Source organism: Carassius gibelio, chromosome B18 (assembly GCF_023724105.1).
Source record: "Carassius gibelio isolate Cgi1373 ecotype wild population from Czech Republic chromosome B18, carGib1.2-hapl.c, whole genome shotgun sequence".
Taxonomy (NCBI): Eukaryota; Metazoa; Chordata; class Actinopteri; order Cypriniformes; family Cyprinidae; genus Carassius; species Carassius gibelio.
The window spans coordinates 23,428,542-23,448,174 of record NC_068413.1 but is presented as its reverse complement, the minus strand read 5'-3'; the positions used below and the strand labels follow the sequence as shown (position 1 = coordinate 23,448,174).

Genomic DNA, 19,633 nt, shown 5'->3' with positions numbered 1-19,633 from the left:
GCTCGCAAACTCCAGATTGAGCAAACTCTGGGCAATACATCTTACCCTACATATTACATAAAATTCTTATTTAAGAAGAGTAAAAGCCTTCTTTTTCCATTATACATCTCACTTAAATAATTTAATGTTTCAAATGTGCTTTAACGTTCAGTAAATCAGACAAACGCCATTAAAGATTCAGTATGCAGACAGAAGTGTGGTTAAGATCTTGAGCTGCACTCACTTGCACTGCCAGACACATTTCCAGTCGTTGAGCATCAGCTCATGAGCTCGATCTTCATTCAGCTGACCGTCCTCTTCCTCTATCAGCGTGTCACTGGTTGGAGGAGCCCACAGCTGCAAACGCTCAGTCGCCGCCAAGATACGATTGCCTACATGACAAACAGATGGAACTAATATTACATCCATATACATTGAACGTTACCATATATACATACCAAAAGTTTGAGAGCACTGGTCTTGTTTTATATTATTATTACCATTAATATTTCCTTCATTTTATAATAACAGGGAAGTTATCAGAATTATAAAACAACACAAATGGAAGTTTAGGTATTATTATTATTATGGTTAGTAAATGCGTTATTATGCAGTAACCAATCTAACAAACCTGCACCATTTACCACTTCAAATTATTCAAACATTAAAAAACAATAAGTCAGAGAAATATCTCCTAAATGTAATATTTAATCAGAAGACCCAAACAGAGTTGAAAAAAAGGGAACTACTGAAAACATTTAACGTATTTTTCAGACTATAAGTCGCACCTGAGTATAAGTCGCATCAGTCCAAAAGTACGTCATGATGAGGAAAAAAACATATATAAGTCGCACTGGACTATAAGTTGCATTTATTAAGAACCAATAACCAAGAGAAAACATTACCGTCTCCAGCCGCGAGAGGGCGCTCTATGCTGCTCAGTGTAGACTACAGGAGCAATGAGCAGCATCTCTGGCAGCATAGATGTTCTTAGGTCATTTCTTTTGGTTCATGTCAAATTAATTTTGATAAATAAGTCGCACCAGAATATAATTTGCAGGACAAGCCAAACTATGAAAAAAGTGTGACTTATAGTCCGGAAAATACGGGCAGTTTATTCACATACAGTGTATTTCAACAAACCTTGTGGGTCCCAGGCCAGATTGTAGGTTATAGCATTGAGAAAGAACTGACCAGTCTTCTGCCACTGGTAATTCAGTTGCTTTAAAAAAAAAATAAAAAAAAAATAATGAGTTTTTGGTAAACATTACCTTTTCAAATTCAGTAAAGTACTGATATACAGTAGAAAATATGTAACTGGGTAAATTAGTAAAGATGTCAAAATGTCCATAGTAATCATTATTATCCCTCTCTGACAGAGGATCCACTGTCCTCCAGTGCAGAACTCACCTTGTGACGTTTGTTTGGGTTGGAAGCTATTGGTTCAAAAATACAAACGGTATTTCCATAGGATGCAGCAATCTAAAAAGGCACAATTATTTAACAATTAGTTATAATATCCATAATTATAAAAGAGCAGTTCCACCATTAGCAAAGAGAAAATGTGAACACAAAACCATGTCAAAAAACCAGTCAGTGCAGATTACTGGATACATGTTCATCTATTCATGTTTGTACTGTCAGGAGGAAGGGAGTTGTGGCTTACAAGAATGCGTGTTTTTTCCCACGGCATGCCTCAGTTCCTCCCATGGAATTCCGCTGAATTCCGTGAGCACGTAGTTTAGAATTTAAATAAATGTGTTTTGCTTCACAGAATATCCACCAGATGGTGCATGGAACAACATACTGGATCTACAGGCCAGACCAAATTACTCGGAAACACTTTGCAATATGCTTATAGATTATAACAGTATGTTTCATTTTAAAAATAGAATTAACACAATTATCAGTGTCTGGTAAATTATTAACTTCATGTGATGTGTTGTGATCGTGAGAAAATATTCACAATAAAATATAAACAAAATAGTATAAGACGAATGCTTGATATGATAATATGAATATTTACACATGACTGCATGAGTGTAAAGCAGATTATTATTTAATGTCCTTTGTAAACAATTTATTGTGCTAGCATATACAGTGATGCATGGAAGTTTGTGAACCCCTTGAGGAATCTGTGAAAATGGGAGTAATTTTAACAAAATAAAGCAAGATCATACAGAAAGGGTCATGGGATGCACATTTTTAATGGCCACAAATGTATCAGATCCACAAGCACAATGTCTGCTCATCGGTGACTGATGCCTGTGTCAAGAATGTGGCTTAAACACATATATTTTACACGTTTTGCGGCATTTCTCTCTTCTGTCCCAGCCTTCAATTTACAAGCTGATTCCCCAAAACATGTGGTGCTCTCCAAACATTGCTCTTTTAGATTAAGCACTCCAACCGGCCTGAGCAGGACTTTGTTTCGTCCATCCAAGAACAGATGGCCAAAGTGCATCTCCACTGAGTAAAGCTACTGATGCAGCAACTAAATGAGAGCAAATGGTATATCTGTACAACACTGCAAAATTTACATTAATATTTACAAACACACACACACAAAAAGGAAAAAATAAAATGTTAATTACCGATTGACATGTTTGTTAATTGGCCAGCAAATAATTTCAATTTGGTCAAATCAAAAGCTGATATTTTGGTTTAGGAATGTCTGTTCTAGTCAATATCTACTCACTGTTACTGTTTCACTAGGATGGATTACTTTTGTTATAGTATTTCACATTCGTTCAGTGTTTTGTATCAAAGGCCTGCTGTAAGCGTGTATGTAAATGTAAGAAGTGTAGTATCTTACCCGGCCAAGCTGCTGAGAACACTCCACGCACCCCACCTGGATGTTTCCATTCTGAGCTCCAGGAATAATTTGAACACACTCAAAATCACTTGCAAGGATCACGATATCACAGCCTGAGCCATAGGCCTAAGGAAACAGAAACCACTCAGTTAAACTCTGACATTTACAACAAATAATTTAACACATTACAATACAGGTTTCAAAAAGCCAAGCAAAGACAATGGTCCACTTCTTCAACAAGAATTTCAACATTTATTGGTCATTCATATTATGATTCTACATGCCTGAAATTAAATATATCAAATATATAATTTCACATAAATCCTTTTTTTTTATCGATCAAAGAATCCCGGAAAAAACTCTGATAGATTAAATAAAAAAATAAAACTGTTTTGAACACTGATAATATAAAGATATGTTTCTTTCTTTCTTCAGCAAATAAACATGCATCATAGAATGGTTTCTGAAGTATCATGTGACACTGAAAACTGGAGTTAAGACTGCTTTGCAATCACAGAGAAAAAAATATATATATATATATTATTTATTTTTTCAGATAGAAGTTTCTTCAAATTGTAATAATACATTGCGATATTATTGATACTCATCTATTACACATTTTAAGGAATGCTTTGATGAATCGTCCCCTGATATTTATTGGTCAGTTTTCGATTATTTCAAAGCAATCGGCATAACAGAAATAGTATGAAAAGGGGACAATACCAATGGTTTATTTTCTCCTTGAAGGAAACAACAAGTTGCATGTCTGTTGCATAATCCAACTTTTTTTCTCTAGGAAAAATAATTAATTACTTGCCAAAACAAAACAAATTCTGTACAAAATATTATTTGTCAGACGGCATAGTATAGTTAATCACCAGATGACTTAAAAAGCTCTATTTGGAAAAAGACAATATCAATGATTGGTGTGATTTTGAAGGAATAAATCAGCATAGATATTAAACAAATTACTAACACAGATAAATTTAACAAAACAAAGATACAACTGAAATATACAGTGCTTTATATTTTTCAGGTAAGACTGACATTATTCAGGTACAGAAATTGAATCATATAATGTAAAATAACTGCATGGTCTTCACTGTATAAATTAAATCGATGTGTTACAGCTACGAAAGTGATTTTTCTCCGTGTTCTGTTGTTTGATTAACATTCATGACAGAAAGCAACAAGAACATTAAACTGCTGTTAACCACTGTTACACATTCATTTTCTTTCTCAATTCTTTACCTTCACCTAAGCCATAGGCAACTGTGTTTACAAGGATACTTGCAGAGACATGCATTTTGACATAATTCCATGTTTCTGTGTCATTTCAGGCACACACAGATGTGACTGGAATTCGGTGTTTGTGTGCATCTGCGTGGCTACAACGGACACAAGCGGCATAATACTCATAGACAGTAAAAGAAATGGACACAGCGACCCCATTAGAACTCAACTGAGACAAGTGAAGCCCGTTTTTAGCGTTTTTTAGCACTTCCGTTTCTGACGCGCAGACTCAAACGAAGCTTGACGACGTCATCAACCTGTCTGACAGATGTAAATCTTCTAGTAGCTGTGCGCGCAAACTGCACCATTAATCTTGCAGAGACGGCGAGCTTGAGCGGGGAGTTCTTTGGCGTGAGTGAGCAGGAGTAAGTATTCTGATTAATTACTTTGTATAGTATTTTAAAATGCAACGCCAGTACGCCATATTAAGTTAATTGCCTGCGAGCGTCTCCTCCTGTCTGTACGGTAATGCGACAGAGAGTCACGTGGTTATGACGCAATCGTTAGAATATTTTTACAAAAACTGTTTCTACGGGGCCATAATGTAACATAGAAGGTAATGGAGCCCTTTATACATTGTCGTGTATCTTTAGAAATAAATAATAGACAACTGGAGTTTTTAAACACCTCAGATGTAAAGTTATTTGCTGTCAAAGTGACGCCAAAATGAATGGGAGGTCAATGGGATGCTAACGCAAGTAAAGTTCTGCTACAAGATGGCGGCACGCGGCCGACTTCAACTTCCGGTCGACTTCCTTGCCGCCTGATAATACTCTAGAACCCATATAAATCAAAGATGGTGTCTATACTGGACGCAGCACGACAACAAATTCTGACAATAAGTTTAGATTAATAAAGTGTTCTATTAATGCCGTACACAATAGTTGACGTACACAATAGCTGTCGTGTATGGTAGGGCTGCACGATTCTGGATAAATTGAGAATCACGATTTTTTTGGTCTCATATAGGGATCACGATTCTCCTATGATTCTGAACTAAATCAAATTAAGTGTGACAAAATATTATTGCTGCAGTCTATTTAAGAGGGTCTAATTAATCTGATTGATTTATTAAACATTTTAATATACACTACAAATCCAAAAGTTTTTGAACGGTAAGATTCTTTTTTAAAAATAATTATCTTTTGCTCACCAAGCCTACATTTATTTTATCCAAAATACAGCAAAAGTAGTAATGTTGTGAATGTGATACATTTTTACAGTCTAAAAAAACTGCTTTCTATTGGAATATATTTTAAAATGCCATTTATTTCTGTGGTCAAAGTTGTATTTTCAGCATCATTATTTCAGTCTTCAGTTTCACATGATCTTCAGAAATCATTCTGATATGCTGATTTGCTGCTCATTATTATTATGAGCAGCTAATCATTATTATTATTATTACCATTATCATTATCCCAAGTGTATATAAATTAATGCTTTTATTTGCAAGGATTCTTTAAATTGATCAAGTGTGACAGACCCTTATAACAAAATATTTCTAATTCACATAAAGTTTGTTCTTCTGAACTTTCTATCAAAGAAACCTGAAAAAAATATACTCATCTGTTTTCAACATAATAATAATAATAATAAATGTTTTTTGAACAGCAAATCAGGATATTAAAATAATTTCTGAAGATCGTGTGACACTGAAGACTGGAGTAATGATGCTGAAAATTCAGCTGTGCATCACAGAAATAAATTACACTTTAAAATACATTCAACTAGAAAGCAGTTATTTAAATTGTAAAAATATATACAAAAAAAATGCAGGTTTGGTGAGAATAAGAGCCTTGTTTAAAAAAAACATTACACATCTTATGGTTCAAAAACTTTTGTCTGTTAGTGTATATATAATATATTTAAAACCCCAATTTTTTTATGTTAGAATGATGAAAAAGTTGTTTAAATCACTGATTCAACGACTCACTGAAGTGTAACTGATTTGGCAATGTAGTATATTCTAGCAATGTGTGTCATAAAAGAACTGAGAAAGAGAAACGATTCAGAAGGGTAATATTTACTCACCGACATAACATTTACACAGATACTGCAATTATACCATCTAAACACAATGTGTTGTGACTATTCACAATGTATTCACATGCAAAATTAGTTATAAACAACAGCAGAAAGAGTGTAATGCTCTACATAGAGTGGGGAAGTAAACATCTACACACACACACACACACACACACAGTGTCGGACTTTAAACGGATGTGCCCATTTGATGAGCTAAATATGCTTACTGATGCATCCTCTTTTTTTTCTGGGTTACAATTCCTCCTGGCACTGATCTAATGCACATGCTCAGTTCTGCCTTTTTAGTCATGTTTTGAATAGCACAATACCACTCATTATGGTATTTCAGAAATTTTGAAACTGCATGATCGGCTACTTGCCAAAATGTACAGGGCACAAAAAAAAGCAAAAAAAAAAGTGTTTCTGCTACATTTGTTCTGCAGTGGCACACCGCCACACCAAAAATCATCCCTTGTAAATTACTTTTTTTGTTGTTGTTTTTTTCACTTGACACAGAAGAAGAAATACTTTTAATACAATTAGAACAAAGGCAATTACAAAGGCAAAATTTTGATTATATAACTGGATGTACTCACTAATATAACAAGGCTAGGTGAAAATGTACCACACCACTAATGGAAACATTTACTTCTACTGTGTACCATTCCATTTTTTAAATAAAACAATGTTCACTATCCAGTATATACTCTGCAGTATGTAGAAAACATTACATAAATGCAATATTGAACAATGCCTTATTCTGTATTCTGTATATTTCAGCATTGATGCCGTGGTACATTGTGAACATCCACACACGCAGTTTGCCACAAGCCATTAATCAGTCAAGACTGAAGAGGCAAATGCTGCACCTGTTGTTCTGAGAAGTGTGTGTGTGTGTGTGTGTGTGTGTGTGTGTGTGTGTGTGTTCTCATCCTCTCTATGACTTATTAATGGGAAGAGAGCACAGAGGCACTGAAAGCAAACAAGTTAAAAATGACACTCATTCCCATTATAGACTCCACTGAGCAAACACACACATTACTTTGAGTGTGCATACACAGAAGACAGACACATTATGTCACCACATGAATGCATAATTCCAATTAGATTTAGCTATTAACCCATTTTCTAAATTGGTTGCCTTAACCAATAATTTTACAGCTGTTTGTATTTTATAACTATTTATTTTCAGTTAATTCATTCATCCTACGATATCAGTATTTACCACGTTACTCTTTTCATACCATAAATGGGGAATGAAATGCATTCCAACCATCAGCATATCGGCTATATAAGAAAAAAGGCTGATATTTATTAAAGGGGTCATATGATGTTTGGTGTATTAGGCGTAATTAAATGTGTTTATGTGGTTTAATGTTCAACAAACACATTATTTGCCACATAATGTAAATTATTGTTTGTCCTCTATCCCCGCCTTCCTGAAACATGTAATTTATTTACAAAGCTCATTCGTCTGAAAAGTGGGGTGTGCTCTGATTGGCCAACTATCGAGTGCTTTGTGATTGGCCGAATACCTCAAGCCTGTGACGGAAATGTTAAGCCCCTTTCTATACACTGATGCCATGTGTCCCAGTCAGAACACTGGCGTGAAAAGACATAAAAAATAAAACCCATTATAAACAAGCCGTTTGTTTTATCCAGTGGGGACATAATTACGAATTTTAATGACTTATACTAAGGGTTAAGTACCGAAACTGGTGCCATGTAACCAGTATGTACTACAACTGAATCAGCGCAAGCGGACTCAAACAGAAACAGAGGAAACAAGGTGTGTGTTTATTGATCGATTGTTATAATATCTGTATCTATGCAGTTCTTTGTAATAAATACAGTTTACATAAGGTCACGAGGTAGCAACCAGTTTCCCATTTACTGTAAAGTGTTTGCTGCGTTCAACGCTCATCACACCACAGCGGTTTCCTCCAGTGAAAATCTAGCCCTTAACACATATGAACGCATACTTTATAAAACAATCAATTTAGTATTTTCATTTGAAATTTTAATATTCAATATAAAACTTATTACAGTGCACGTGGCATGCCATACAGTCATTCAGAGAACTGATTAAAGTAACAGACAGCACTCAGTCAATTCAATCATCTTAACTAAATATCAGCGTGATTGACAGATACAGTAGAAATATTATGTGTGATTTTGCATTAAATAATGACCCCTAAGATTGTGAAATACATTTATTAGCCTTAGAGTACGGGAAGCACAACTCGGGAAATGAGAGCATCTGAGGAGCATGTGAATGCTATGTATATTTATTTAAAATAATTTTTATGTTCTATTTTTAATGTTTTTTTTTTTTTTTATGTATCGGTTCAGGCACTGTTAAGGCACCAGTATAGTTTTAAAAGTATTGATTTGGCACTGCTATTGTTTAAAAAAAAAAAACATTAACAAGTGTGCCCAAAGCGTGAATCCTTTCAAAGGAAAACAACTAGCGACTCCTAAATCCGTGTCTACATCAGATTAGGGCTGGACAATATGTCAAAAATATCTTAATCGATGATCGCCTTATCATCGAAATATCACATATATCCTATAATATCATCTACCTAAGCGTACCAAGTGTAGTTGTTTTTTCTCAAAACGTTTCCGTTTTACAAAGCCAAAGAGGTATAAAAGTGGATGCCGAGTCAACAAAGTGCAACATATGCGATAAAAGTATTGCAACCAAAGCCTTTGTTAATGAAGCATTTGTTTGGATAAGTGTTTTTCCCTCTCCTTGTGGGGCTAACGATTTTGCGAGCCCTGCACCTCAGATCTATCCAGTTTGTGAAACACTGATTTCCACACTGGTTTCGTTAAACAAAATAAATTATTATTTTAAAAAATTGACTCAAAAGAATCATCGGTTCACTAATCGGATCATGAACTTGTATTACCGAGCCAAAGATTATCTATTATTGAACATCTCGAATGAATAAAGTCTTCAAGTTCATCTGTAAAGCACATAAAGCTATCGTTTATGAATTTAAAAACTTTTATTTCATGCATGATTCATATGGATCTGTTAACTGAATGCAAAGTGTGAGTTCTAGAAGAATGTTTGTGTCTTGATGAGCATGTATCGCTCACCAGGAGTCGCTAAATGAACAGCTGCGGTCCTTTTTTTTCTTCTTTTTTTTCAACGGAGTTGCCCTATTGGTTAAAATCCCCAAACTGTTTATTAAATATTAAAATAATCAATGACATCAAAACAGGGGCATTTGCATTATGATGTGGTGGGCTGCTGTGGGCCAGAAAGTCCAGGGCAACTTTTTGGTCCTAGTCCGCCCTTGAATGGCGCACCCCTATCCAAAAAGCACAACCAGTTGTATTAATAATGTTATACTGAGTGTGAATTGTTACCAGAATTTGTTTTAATTAAGGTGAAAAAGGAAAGTTTTGTGTTTGTGTTGTATTTGTGTTGATGTTGAAATGTATTTTAAAACATACGGTATCGAAAAAAGTATCGTTAGGAACCGGTATCGAAACTGAGGTATCGAAATTGGCACCGGATCGAAAGATTTTGAACAATACCCAGCCCTAAGCTTATCCCAATCAAATATTTTTTTCCCTCATTCTAAAAAGAAAAAATCCCGTCCACATGGCGTCATATCAAGAAATATCTGTGTCCTCACAAAACCAGTGAAACCGACTGAAAACAAAGTAGTATACATGCCAGATCATATGGCACTGTATATGGCACTGTAATTTTGCCACAGTGATACACTAAAAATGAAGAAGAAGACTTGAAGCATGTGCATAAACCTTGCGCACTGTATACAAACCATTGTTGTTGTTGCTCTTACATGACGTAGTGGTGTCTGACTATGGTCGACACGTGGGGTGATGACATCATTTCAGAAAAAAATAGAGCATCACAGTGCCACCCACAGCTGGTGCCGGAAGTAAAAATTTCTGCATTGACATTTGGGGTATAAACCATAAAAACGTAACCATACATGGTAGACTTAAAACCAGCTACGGCTGTACTAAGCGATAGTATATGCTCATATAAACGTAAAAGGATCATGGGGCATTAACCTTGTTTTGATATAAATGCCTTTTATTCGCGATGTCTTGGCTAAGTACTTCATTACCCACAATCCTGAACAATCCCACTATCCCACAGTGTTGCATCTGATTGGTGGAGCCATAGACAGTAGGTGGAGCTTGTGTAACCGCCTGGTTAAACCCCGCAAAGGTCTGTGATGACTGAAGATCATTAATAAAAAAATAAAATAAAATAAAAACATGTGTTGCGTTTTTGCACGGTAGACTTATCAGTGCAATCATGATCTCCATGGCTGCCATGAGAGTTTTGCAGGTAGGTTGGTAACTTAGCTAGGCTACTGTAGCCTTCATGGTATGAGTCATATGAAGCATTTTATAATGCCACTGTCAAAACAATATTTAGCCTAGGCATATCTTTTTGTGCATTTACTGAACATTTGTGTAATGGCAACGACATGTTGAGACTGAGCGGTGATTCCAGTCAGGTACAAAGCACTGCACCATGTTGCTGACGTTGTTGTTAACCACTTTCAAACACGCACACAATATATAAAATACACGATGATAAATATAAAAATCAATACACAATACCTATATAAAACACTATTTATTTACACGATTGTAAATTCACTACATTCACTATATAAAATAAGATTCAGTGGAGGAAAAAGTTCGCGCAAACGGCCGTTATCAGATTTGGAAGTCGCTCAAAAGGCTCGTTGCCTCGTTCGCGGTTGTGGCTTCAGTGGAATTCAATGGAGCGCAGTGGTTTATGGGATGAGTAGTTCCTGCGCTCGAAATGAAAACATGAACACAGTCTTGTACCTTTGACTTTTTTTGGATTTTCTCTTAATTTTTTCACTCAAAATGATATGTTATATGCTTATGAGTTCAGCCGTACCTGGTTATCTTCACACATGCTCTAAAACTCTTTAGATACGGATTTTTCCGAAAGTCAATGGGAGAAATGAATGGGAAATTTACTTCCGGCACCAGAGCTCTCTCGGGCTGTGGGCGGGACTGTGATGCTCTATACGGATGGCCCCGTCCACACGAAAACGCAAAGACGGCGTTTTCAGATTTATCCACTCGGTGACCTGGTTTCAAAAAAATAGCAGTTTAACCGAAAACGCCGGATCCGTGTTGTCGAAATGCCTACCCGATAAAAATGTGTGCGTATTCACAAAAACGCATCTTCGTGTGGATGGGGCCTAATATCAATTCAAACTCAACTCCATTACCATTCAGCTCAGTGCATGAAGCTAATGAAGCTAATTTAAATACAACTCTATTCTATCAAACTCAGTTAAATTTGAATCAGTTAGGTTGAACCCATATAACCTGCATGAACTCTCCATAATGCTAAACTAAACTGAATCTCAAACTTGAGAAAACACTATTAAACAAATATGTTTACCTGTATCCTGTATCATTTTAGACAATGTGTGTTTGTTCAGTGCAGTAGACTATCATTCATGTCCCTCTGCACTGTGAGACTGAACACGACTAGAGCAAGACATCATTCATCAATCTTAGAGAACATGATCCTCTGAGAGAAGACAACATGAATCAGCCTGCCTGATTCGGCTCGGCGTGCCTGTCAGCATTCGTGATCCGACATGTGTGCAGTGATTATAATAGCCTCAGAGATCAAGACTATTCCCACCGAACAGTTTAAGCTCATAAAGGGCTATTCCACAGTACGTTAAGCAGCTACGGACAATCATTACCTGCACTGTTTAAATACTAAGACCTTCATTTGTAAAGTATCAGATTTAGTACACCCTGTACTGAGCTCAGATAGCTCGTCAGTCTCCAAACAAGAGCAGATAAATGAACACTGATGGGACTGCTTTGCTCTTTTAATGCACTAGCAACAAAATTCATGTTTGTACAATTTGTTCTAGAAGGTGCTTTGTGGTGGTACTTACAAAACATTTTCCCATAAATAACTGAGACACAAATCTAAATTATTTGCAACTTTATTTGAAGTAAATCGAAATTAGCCCACAGAAGCCTTATATTTACATTACACTGAAAATAATCTGGAATGTTCCTTTAACCAATAGTTGTGTAAAACGAATAACAAACAAACATTCTTGGATGTCAAACAAGCACATATGAGTTTTCTTGTAGCATATTTGATGTGTGATGATCAAAGTGTGCGTAAAAGCCTAAATTAAACCCATAATGTCGAATGTATCATATCTGAAACAATTTTCAACATAATACATTTTATATTGTTAGAAATATTTCAAGATAAACACTTGAACACTTGCACTGAAGCAACTTAAATGATTATACATAAAACAGATTTAGAAAAATCACATTCAAATATGAATATTAAATATGATAAATCAGGGCCATTTTGTAAAAATTCAACAACAATAAAAACTACAGCACTTTGATTGAAAAACTAAGTATTTAAATATCATCGTACTAAGACATTATTGGGATATGACTGACACTGATAACTGATATGCATTATATATAGTCTGCATTACTGTTACAAAGATGTCATTGATTTACAATTCATAAGAATCATAGTCCCAATCCCAATTCTATTTCATACCCCTTCCCCTTCCCCTACACCTCCGCGAAACAGAGTGTCATGGGGTAGGGGAGACAATATTCACCTAAGGATTGGGACACCACTACCATGACGTCACACGTCATCATTCCTCATCTAGCTCTTACAATACACACATATACTGGTGTGCAAAAGAGCCTTTAATTATCGTTCTGTATTAATGAGATGCTTACTGACACACACACATATCTGAAATCGCGCAGCTCACACATCCGGGAGAAAATAAACTTGTCAACACTGCCCCAATGACTTTTATTAAATACAGTTTAAATACTGAATCGCTATACATTATATTTTCCAGCGGCGAGAGGATACAATCGCTGTTAAGTAAACTCACTCTAAAAAGATAAACGCACAGACGCGAATACACGCAACTTCCATTTCTCTTTCTCTCTCTCGCTCTCTTTCTCTCTCGAATAGGCAGTATTTGAGAAAATGGTTTCGCGATATCTAATTATTGGGGGGATTAGCCCCCATCAATGTCTACGGCAGTTGTCGCCCTGATCAGACATATGCTGTGGCACTATCATGCAGTATGTAATGATATGACGTTAGCAAATATTAGCGATTTTTCATTTTCATTAACATTTCTTTGATTAACATGACCGTTAATATGAACTCACAATTGAATTTAACATAAAACAAATTATTACTTTTCATTAAAATCTTTATTTATGCCAAAAAAGCTTACATTTATGTGTCTTTTTGTTCGCTGTAGCAGCCATGTTGCCGAGATAATTCATACCCCTTAGTTTGAAGTGTGGTCCCAAAAAAAATCTTCGTTTGAACTGCTATCTGGCCCTTCCCCTTACCCCTACCCCTCCAACCAAAAGAGAATGAAACGGAGGGGTAGGGCAAAGGGGAAGGGCTAAAGGGTAGAATTGGGATTGGGCCTTACTTTTTGCTCATAAAAATATCAGCAGCTGCACCAAATTCAACGCTCCTGAATAAAACCGAGGTGTTTTTTTTTTTTTTTTTTTTTTTTTTTTTGAGGCTGAGATATTGATGAGAGAATTTTCATTTTGGGAAGCCATTGTTTGAACAGAAAACTGAGAAACGTAACGCTGCTCATATCCATCACTAAGCCGTTTGTTTAAAGAACTCGGAAGCATGGCTGCTTGTTATGTGACACATCATAAGTTCAGTAATAAACATCAGCTCGAGTTTACTAGCAAGTATGAGCCATATTTTTGCATATAACATATTCTAAGCATCTCTGAATGTTGCAGCTATTGATGAAATCATATTCCGGTGAGGTTACAGCGCCCAAATAAAACCCAAAGGCGTTGAAATCCTCTGGTGCTATGATCCACCCTCCACTCCCGCTGGCTAATAATCCCAACAGGCCCGGAATGAAGCGCCTGCAGAAGTGAAAGTGTGTATCAGCCTTGAGTATGGCGTGACCGTAACATATTCAGACACGCTGTGATGGATGTTTTTTTATACCACATCTAACAAACACACACTACAACCTAAACCCTCCACAAGCCCGAAAAACACCATTCATTCCTGCACGACAGCAAGAGATGAATGAAACGATAAACTAAATATGTTCCTTCTTTGGCAGTCTGTGGGTTTGCTGTATTGTGTGAAACTGTCACACTGATGCAGCAAGCAGGAAGCAAAAAAAGTAAAAGGTTGACACTCAGAAAGTGAGACTGACAGCTCTCACAAACCCAATGCAAAGCTCTTTAGCTGTTGAATGCTTTGCAAAGCTGAAATGATAATATGTAATAATAAATGATAAACGTCTTTTAAATCTTTTAGTTTGGGAAATCTTCTTAGCAAAAACTGGCATGATGATGAATTAATCACAATTAATTGCATATACATCACAGATCAAATGTTTCGACTGGAATAATTCAGATTATTTAATGTTTTTGAAAGAGGTCTCTTACGCTCACTATGATTACATTTATTTGATAACACAGTAAACAGTAATATTTTGAAGTGTTATTACAATTAAAAAGAAGTATATATATATATATATATATACACGCACATACATTTATATATATATATATATATATATATATAAATGTGAACAATTTCTGAAAGATCATGTGTGATACTTAAATAATGCTGAATTACAGCTTTTCATGTTAAAATCATGTTAAAATATGCCAAAATAAAATAGTAGTTTTAAGTTTAATTTAGGCTATTTTACAATATTACTAATTTTACTGCATTTTATTTATTTATTTATTTTTTTATATTTTTTTTACAAATGCAATATTGGTGAGTATAAAATATATAATATAATATAAAATTAAAAAAAATTGGTGAGATGGTGTAAGAAATTTTAAAAAATACAAAACATTCATAATATGTAATAATTAAATTTTCTATTCAGAAAATTAAAAAAAATACCTATGTCAACAATGCAGCAGAAATACTGAACATATCTAGATACACTTTATACTAAGTGTCTTTAACTACTATGTACTTAGTTTTAAATGAATAATTTAATACAATGCACTAATTGGGTACAAGTTTTAATATTGTACTTCTATTTGAGAATGCCAACCTGTATTTACATCTGTATTAATTTCTGTAATTACATAATTTATTACATAATAACACTGTTGACCCTACCTCTACCCCTTAAACATAACCTGACCACCAAACCAACCCTAATTTTACCCGTAACCCACATCAAGAGTAGCAAAAGTGTTTTGCAATACAATATGAACAAAACAGGTACATCGTAAATAACAGTTCATTATGTGCGTTAAATTTAAAGACCCCTAATATAAAGTGGGACCAAATATCTTATATATAATTATATTGCGTTGGACAACAAGCAGCTTTCAAAATCGAAAAGGTTGGCAACAACATCACACAACAACAAGAATTCACCAGCACCTGCATACACATGCCCGAACACAGCTCTTGCGCAAGCCAACAACAATCATTTCCAAAGAGAAACTGATACTGTCAGTGCTGACCTAATCATGTGAAAGCATGTGTCCGGACTTTCTGATAGAGAACCTGTGTTAAACCAGAGAAATACACAGACTGCATCACAGGTTTCAGTTCTTGTTCCTTCTCTGTGGAAGCCGCTGCTATGACTGTCAGACAAATCAAAGCACACAACAGAGCACCTTCCCTTAAAAAGGCGCAGCTTGATTCGAGACGATCGTCTACCCAACATCATTTGACAGCAGATATTTATGAACAGCTAGTAATATTCCAGCCCTGATCACAGCAGTCTTGAAGATGGGCTCAATCAGACTGAAATGGCGAGGGAATATGCTGCCAAACAGCTTGCTGGATCACATTCCTGCTAGACATTCTACATGTTTTATAGTTATATAAATGCCAAAAAACTGTAAAGCAGGTGGTACTGATTGCCTTATTTAGAATCATACTCTAGATATAAACATGCAATGCATGTAAAGCAATCACCCCCTTGTGCATGCATATTAGTTATTTTGAGTTCACTATACCTTTAAGCAACACTTTTTTATGAAGACCTACTTGTGCAACTAGAGGCTCTGAATTAAACATCATCAATACAGGCCTAACCACAGTGCACTATGCACAACATTCAGTGATTAGATCTTTACATTAGAGACTCTGGCCTGTCAACTGTACTCTGTGACGTCACGGTGTGAACAGCTGGTGGACTCAACATCCAACCACAATGGCAGTTTCTCATAATAACCTACCAAGACAACCACCATAGGCTGATGCATTTTGGGAAGTCGTCTGCTGTCTAGGTACTAGCTACAACCAATATCATCCTTCGAGCTCAATGATACATCAATATTATTGTGAATGAGCTTTGCAACCGACTATAAACATGTCATACAATCGTGCATGTTAGAGTTTGCACACCACAGGAGTGTGTGTGCGCGCGCGAGCCTGCTACTGATCTGCAGGGACACAAACACCCCTGATAACCTTGAGGATGACAGATGGCACACTGAACTCATACAAGCATCGTGAGGATGATGATGGTAGTGGTGGTGGTGGTGGTGATGATGCCCACGGGCTGCATCCACACGCGTCACGCTTGATCATCGCTCACGCACAGGCGTAAAATAACGCGCCGACACGCAGGTTTATTTCTTACCGTGAACGGGACGTCATGTACGCTTCCCACGGAATAGCAGCAGTCACCCGGGTTAACAGCTCCCGTCAACACCTGGTGTAGATGCATTATTATTTTTTATTTTATTTTTGATCACGCCGATGTTAAATTATTTACAGCAGCGACGCTCGGTTTCTCTCCGGGAATCCCATCCGACAGCAGTCCGGCCTGGCAGCCGCTCATCCGTTTCTAAACACCCGTGCACTTAAACACACGAGCTCTACTGAAATATGTGTACCGGTGTCCGCTTTCCTGCATAGAATAGTTAAAATCTCTCTGGTCGCGTCGCTGTCAACACTAAGGAGCGGATTATATGTTCCTCTTCCCACTGCTGCTGCTACTGCTGAAGGGACTGGAGCGCGCGGCACGATCACTGCAGCGGCGCTCGTGCGCTCAGTGCGCGCGACCTAATGACAGCGACGGTGTAGATATACAGCAACTAGATTCACTTTCTTAGCCAAGCCAAAGACCCCCGATATAAATATATTTGACAAAGTTAATAAATAAATAAATAAATAAATAAATAAATAAATAAATAAATAAATAAAACATGTTTCTTTGTTTCAGATTATTCAAAAGTAACTAGATGATAAAATAATATTTTATTTTTATTATTATTATTTTTATTATTTTATTATTATTATTATTATTATATACTGTACATACATGAAAGTTCAATCTGCAGTATTTTAATTATTATTAGTAGTAGTAGTAGTTGTAGTAGTGGATGTTGTTGTAATAGTAGTAGTAGTAGTATTTATTTTAGTTTTGCAGTGTACTGTAGTGGGAGGAAAATACGGATGGCCAAATCGAATCAAAATTAAATAATAAAAAAATGCTAAAATATATAAATTAATTGTTAAGTACATTATTAAATGCATAAATAAATGCATAAATATTAATACATGCATTCACTCAATCATTTATTTATTTAATGCACGTGCTGACAACCATAAGCCTAAAAATAAAATGTGGAGGAAATAAACAATCAAAACAAACAAACTACGAACGAGTGAATGAATGAATGAATGAATGAATGAATGAATGAATGTGCATTTATTTATGTACAGAATTATTCAGTTATGTATTTAACTATTTATTTATATATTTCAATATTTATTCAATTATTTAATTTGGCCCTCCGTAAAAAAATGAATACACAACAATGGAGAAAAACGCACGTTGTGATTATGGGCGTTCATTAGCCTATTTTATATACGTGATCCCGTTGACGAAGACAGACCTAATACGCTCTGATGACACTTTATTTTTAGTGTCTATAAATCATTTACGCATAAATATTTATGTTTAAACCCATTATATTGATACAACTGCTGTCTAAACATAAATGCTTTGTTTTTATGACATTCTCGTTATTGTAAATTCTGGTGCGTTTGCTCTTTCTAGTGTCTCTACATCTAGGGCCTTTAAAGCGCTTCCTTGTTTCCTTAGCGCGAGCACGAGCGTGACGCGTCTGCTGCACGCGGTCATTGATCGTTGAGCGAGGGTGAAGGAAGAGAAATGCGGGGGTGTTCGGTGTGTCCCGTTCAATGTAGATCACACAGGGCTCGTGTGCATAATAAAGACATTGAGTTACTGAGTGTGATTTCATACTGCCCTGAAGGAATAAACACTGTATTCACTGTCAGAGTTACAACTGATCCCGATCAGGGAATCCCAACACCCCTGCACGCGTCGGTTTGGTGTGTTCTGAAAACACATTTAATGACATTAATAACATTACATGACATTCATAATGTCACATGCCATTTACATCATTGACAGTCACGGCACGACTTTCATAACATCATAAAACAATGTGATAAATGGCATTCACTAATTATTAAATGTCGATAACATAACACTGAGTTTCATGGCATTTATAGTAATACTCATAACAGTGTTTGGTATTTATAACATGACATTAAATGTATAGCCTAACATTGACAGTGATGACATGACATTCTTAACATTAAATTACATAAAACATGCCATTCAAAACATTGCATAGCACACTATTTATAATATTGCATAACATTCAAAACATGATAAAGGATGATATTCATAATGCGTACTGCGTAACACTCATAACATCCATTAACTCAAATGATAGCAAACATAACATTACATTATAACAGTGCATGACATTCATATCAATTTTTTACATTACCAATTATAATGTCCGTAATAGCCTATTAAATAATATAATATAAATAATATTAAATGACATTCATAATACATGCCTTTCACAAGATTACATGGCATTTGTGATATTACATGACACGATAAAACAAAACAAAACAAAAACAATTATATTAAATGGCATTCATAATAATATGTAAAATGTATAACACTGCATACCAGTGATAATGCCACTTAGCTGAAATTATTATGTAGCAAAAATAACATTATGGACATGGCATTTAGACAGTATGTTATATCCTTCACATTGACATTCAAGACATAACATTAAATTACATTCATAATAATTTCACAACATAACATTTGTACTGTAACATTTGTAATATGAAATGACATCCATCATAATATGTTACATCTTAACACCACTTGACTCAAATCATCATGTAGCAAACATAACATCACATGACATTTATAACATTCAATTACATTTTCAAGAATTAATGACAACATTTACATGTCACTCACAATAATACATGATATTTATAACATATTATGTGTAATCCATTACAGAACACAAGATTCATAACATTTTATGACACATAATACTCACATGGCGTTCAAAATAATACTCTGCATAATACTGCATCCTTTGTCATATGAAATA

General features: G+C 35.5%; 1 protein-coding gene across 7 annotated transcripts in view; it reads right to left on the bottom strand.

The window, feature by feature from the left end:
- Positions 1-17,204, bottom strand: part of dmxl2 (Dmx-like 2) — a 61,385-nt gene extending 44,181 nt beyond the window's left edge. For 5 of the 7 annotated variants that reach the window (XM_052582441.1, XM_052582442.1, XM_052582438.1 and 2 more), the window contains exons 1-5: positions 16,810-17,204; positions 2,795-2,920; positions 1,390-1,461; positions 1,123-1,201; positions 224-371 (exon numbers count right to left, since the gene is read on the bottom strand). In XM_052582441.1, the coding sequence (XP_052438401.1) occupies positions 224-371; positions 1,123-1,201; positions 1,390-1,461; positions 2,795-2,920; positions 16,810-16,896 (512 nt within the window). In that variant the 5' untranslated portion in view covers positions 16,897-17,204. The remainder of the gene's footprint in view (positions 1-223; positions 372-1,122; positions 1,202-1,389; positions 1,462-2,794; positions 2,921-16,809) is intronic. The other 2 variants (XM_052582437.1, XM_052582439.1) reach the window with 1 other exon arrangement.
- Between the last annotated feature and the right edge of the window lie 2,429 nt (positions 17,205-19,633).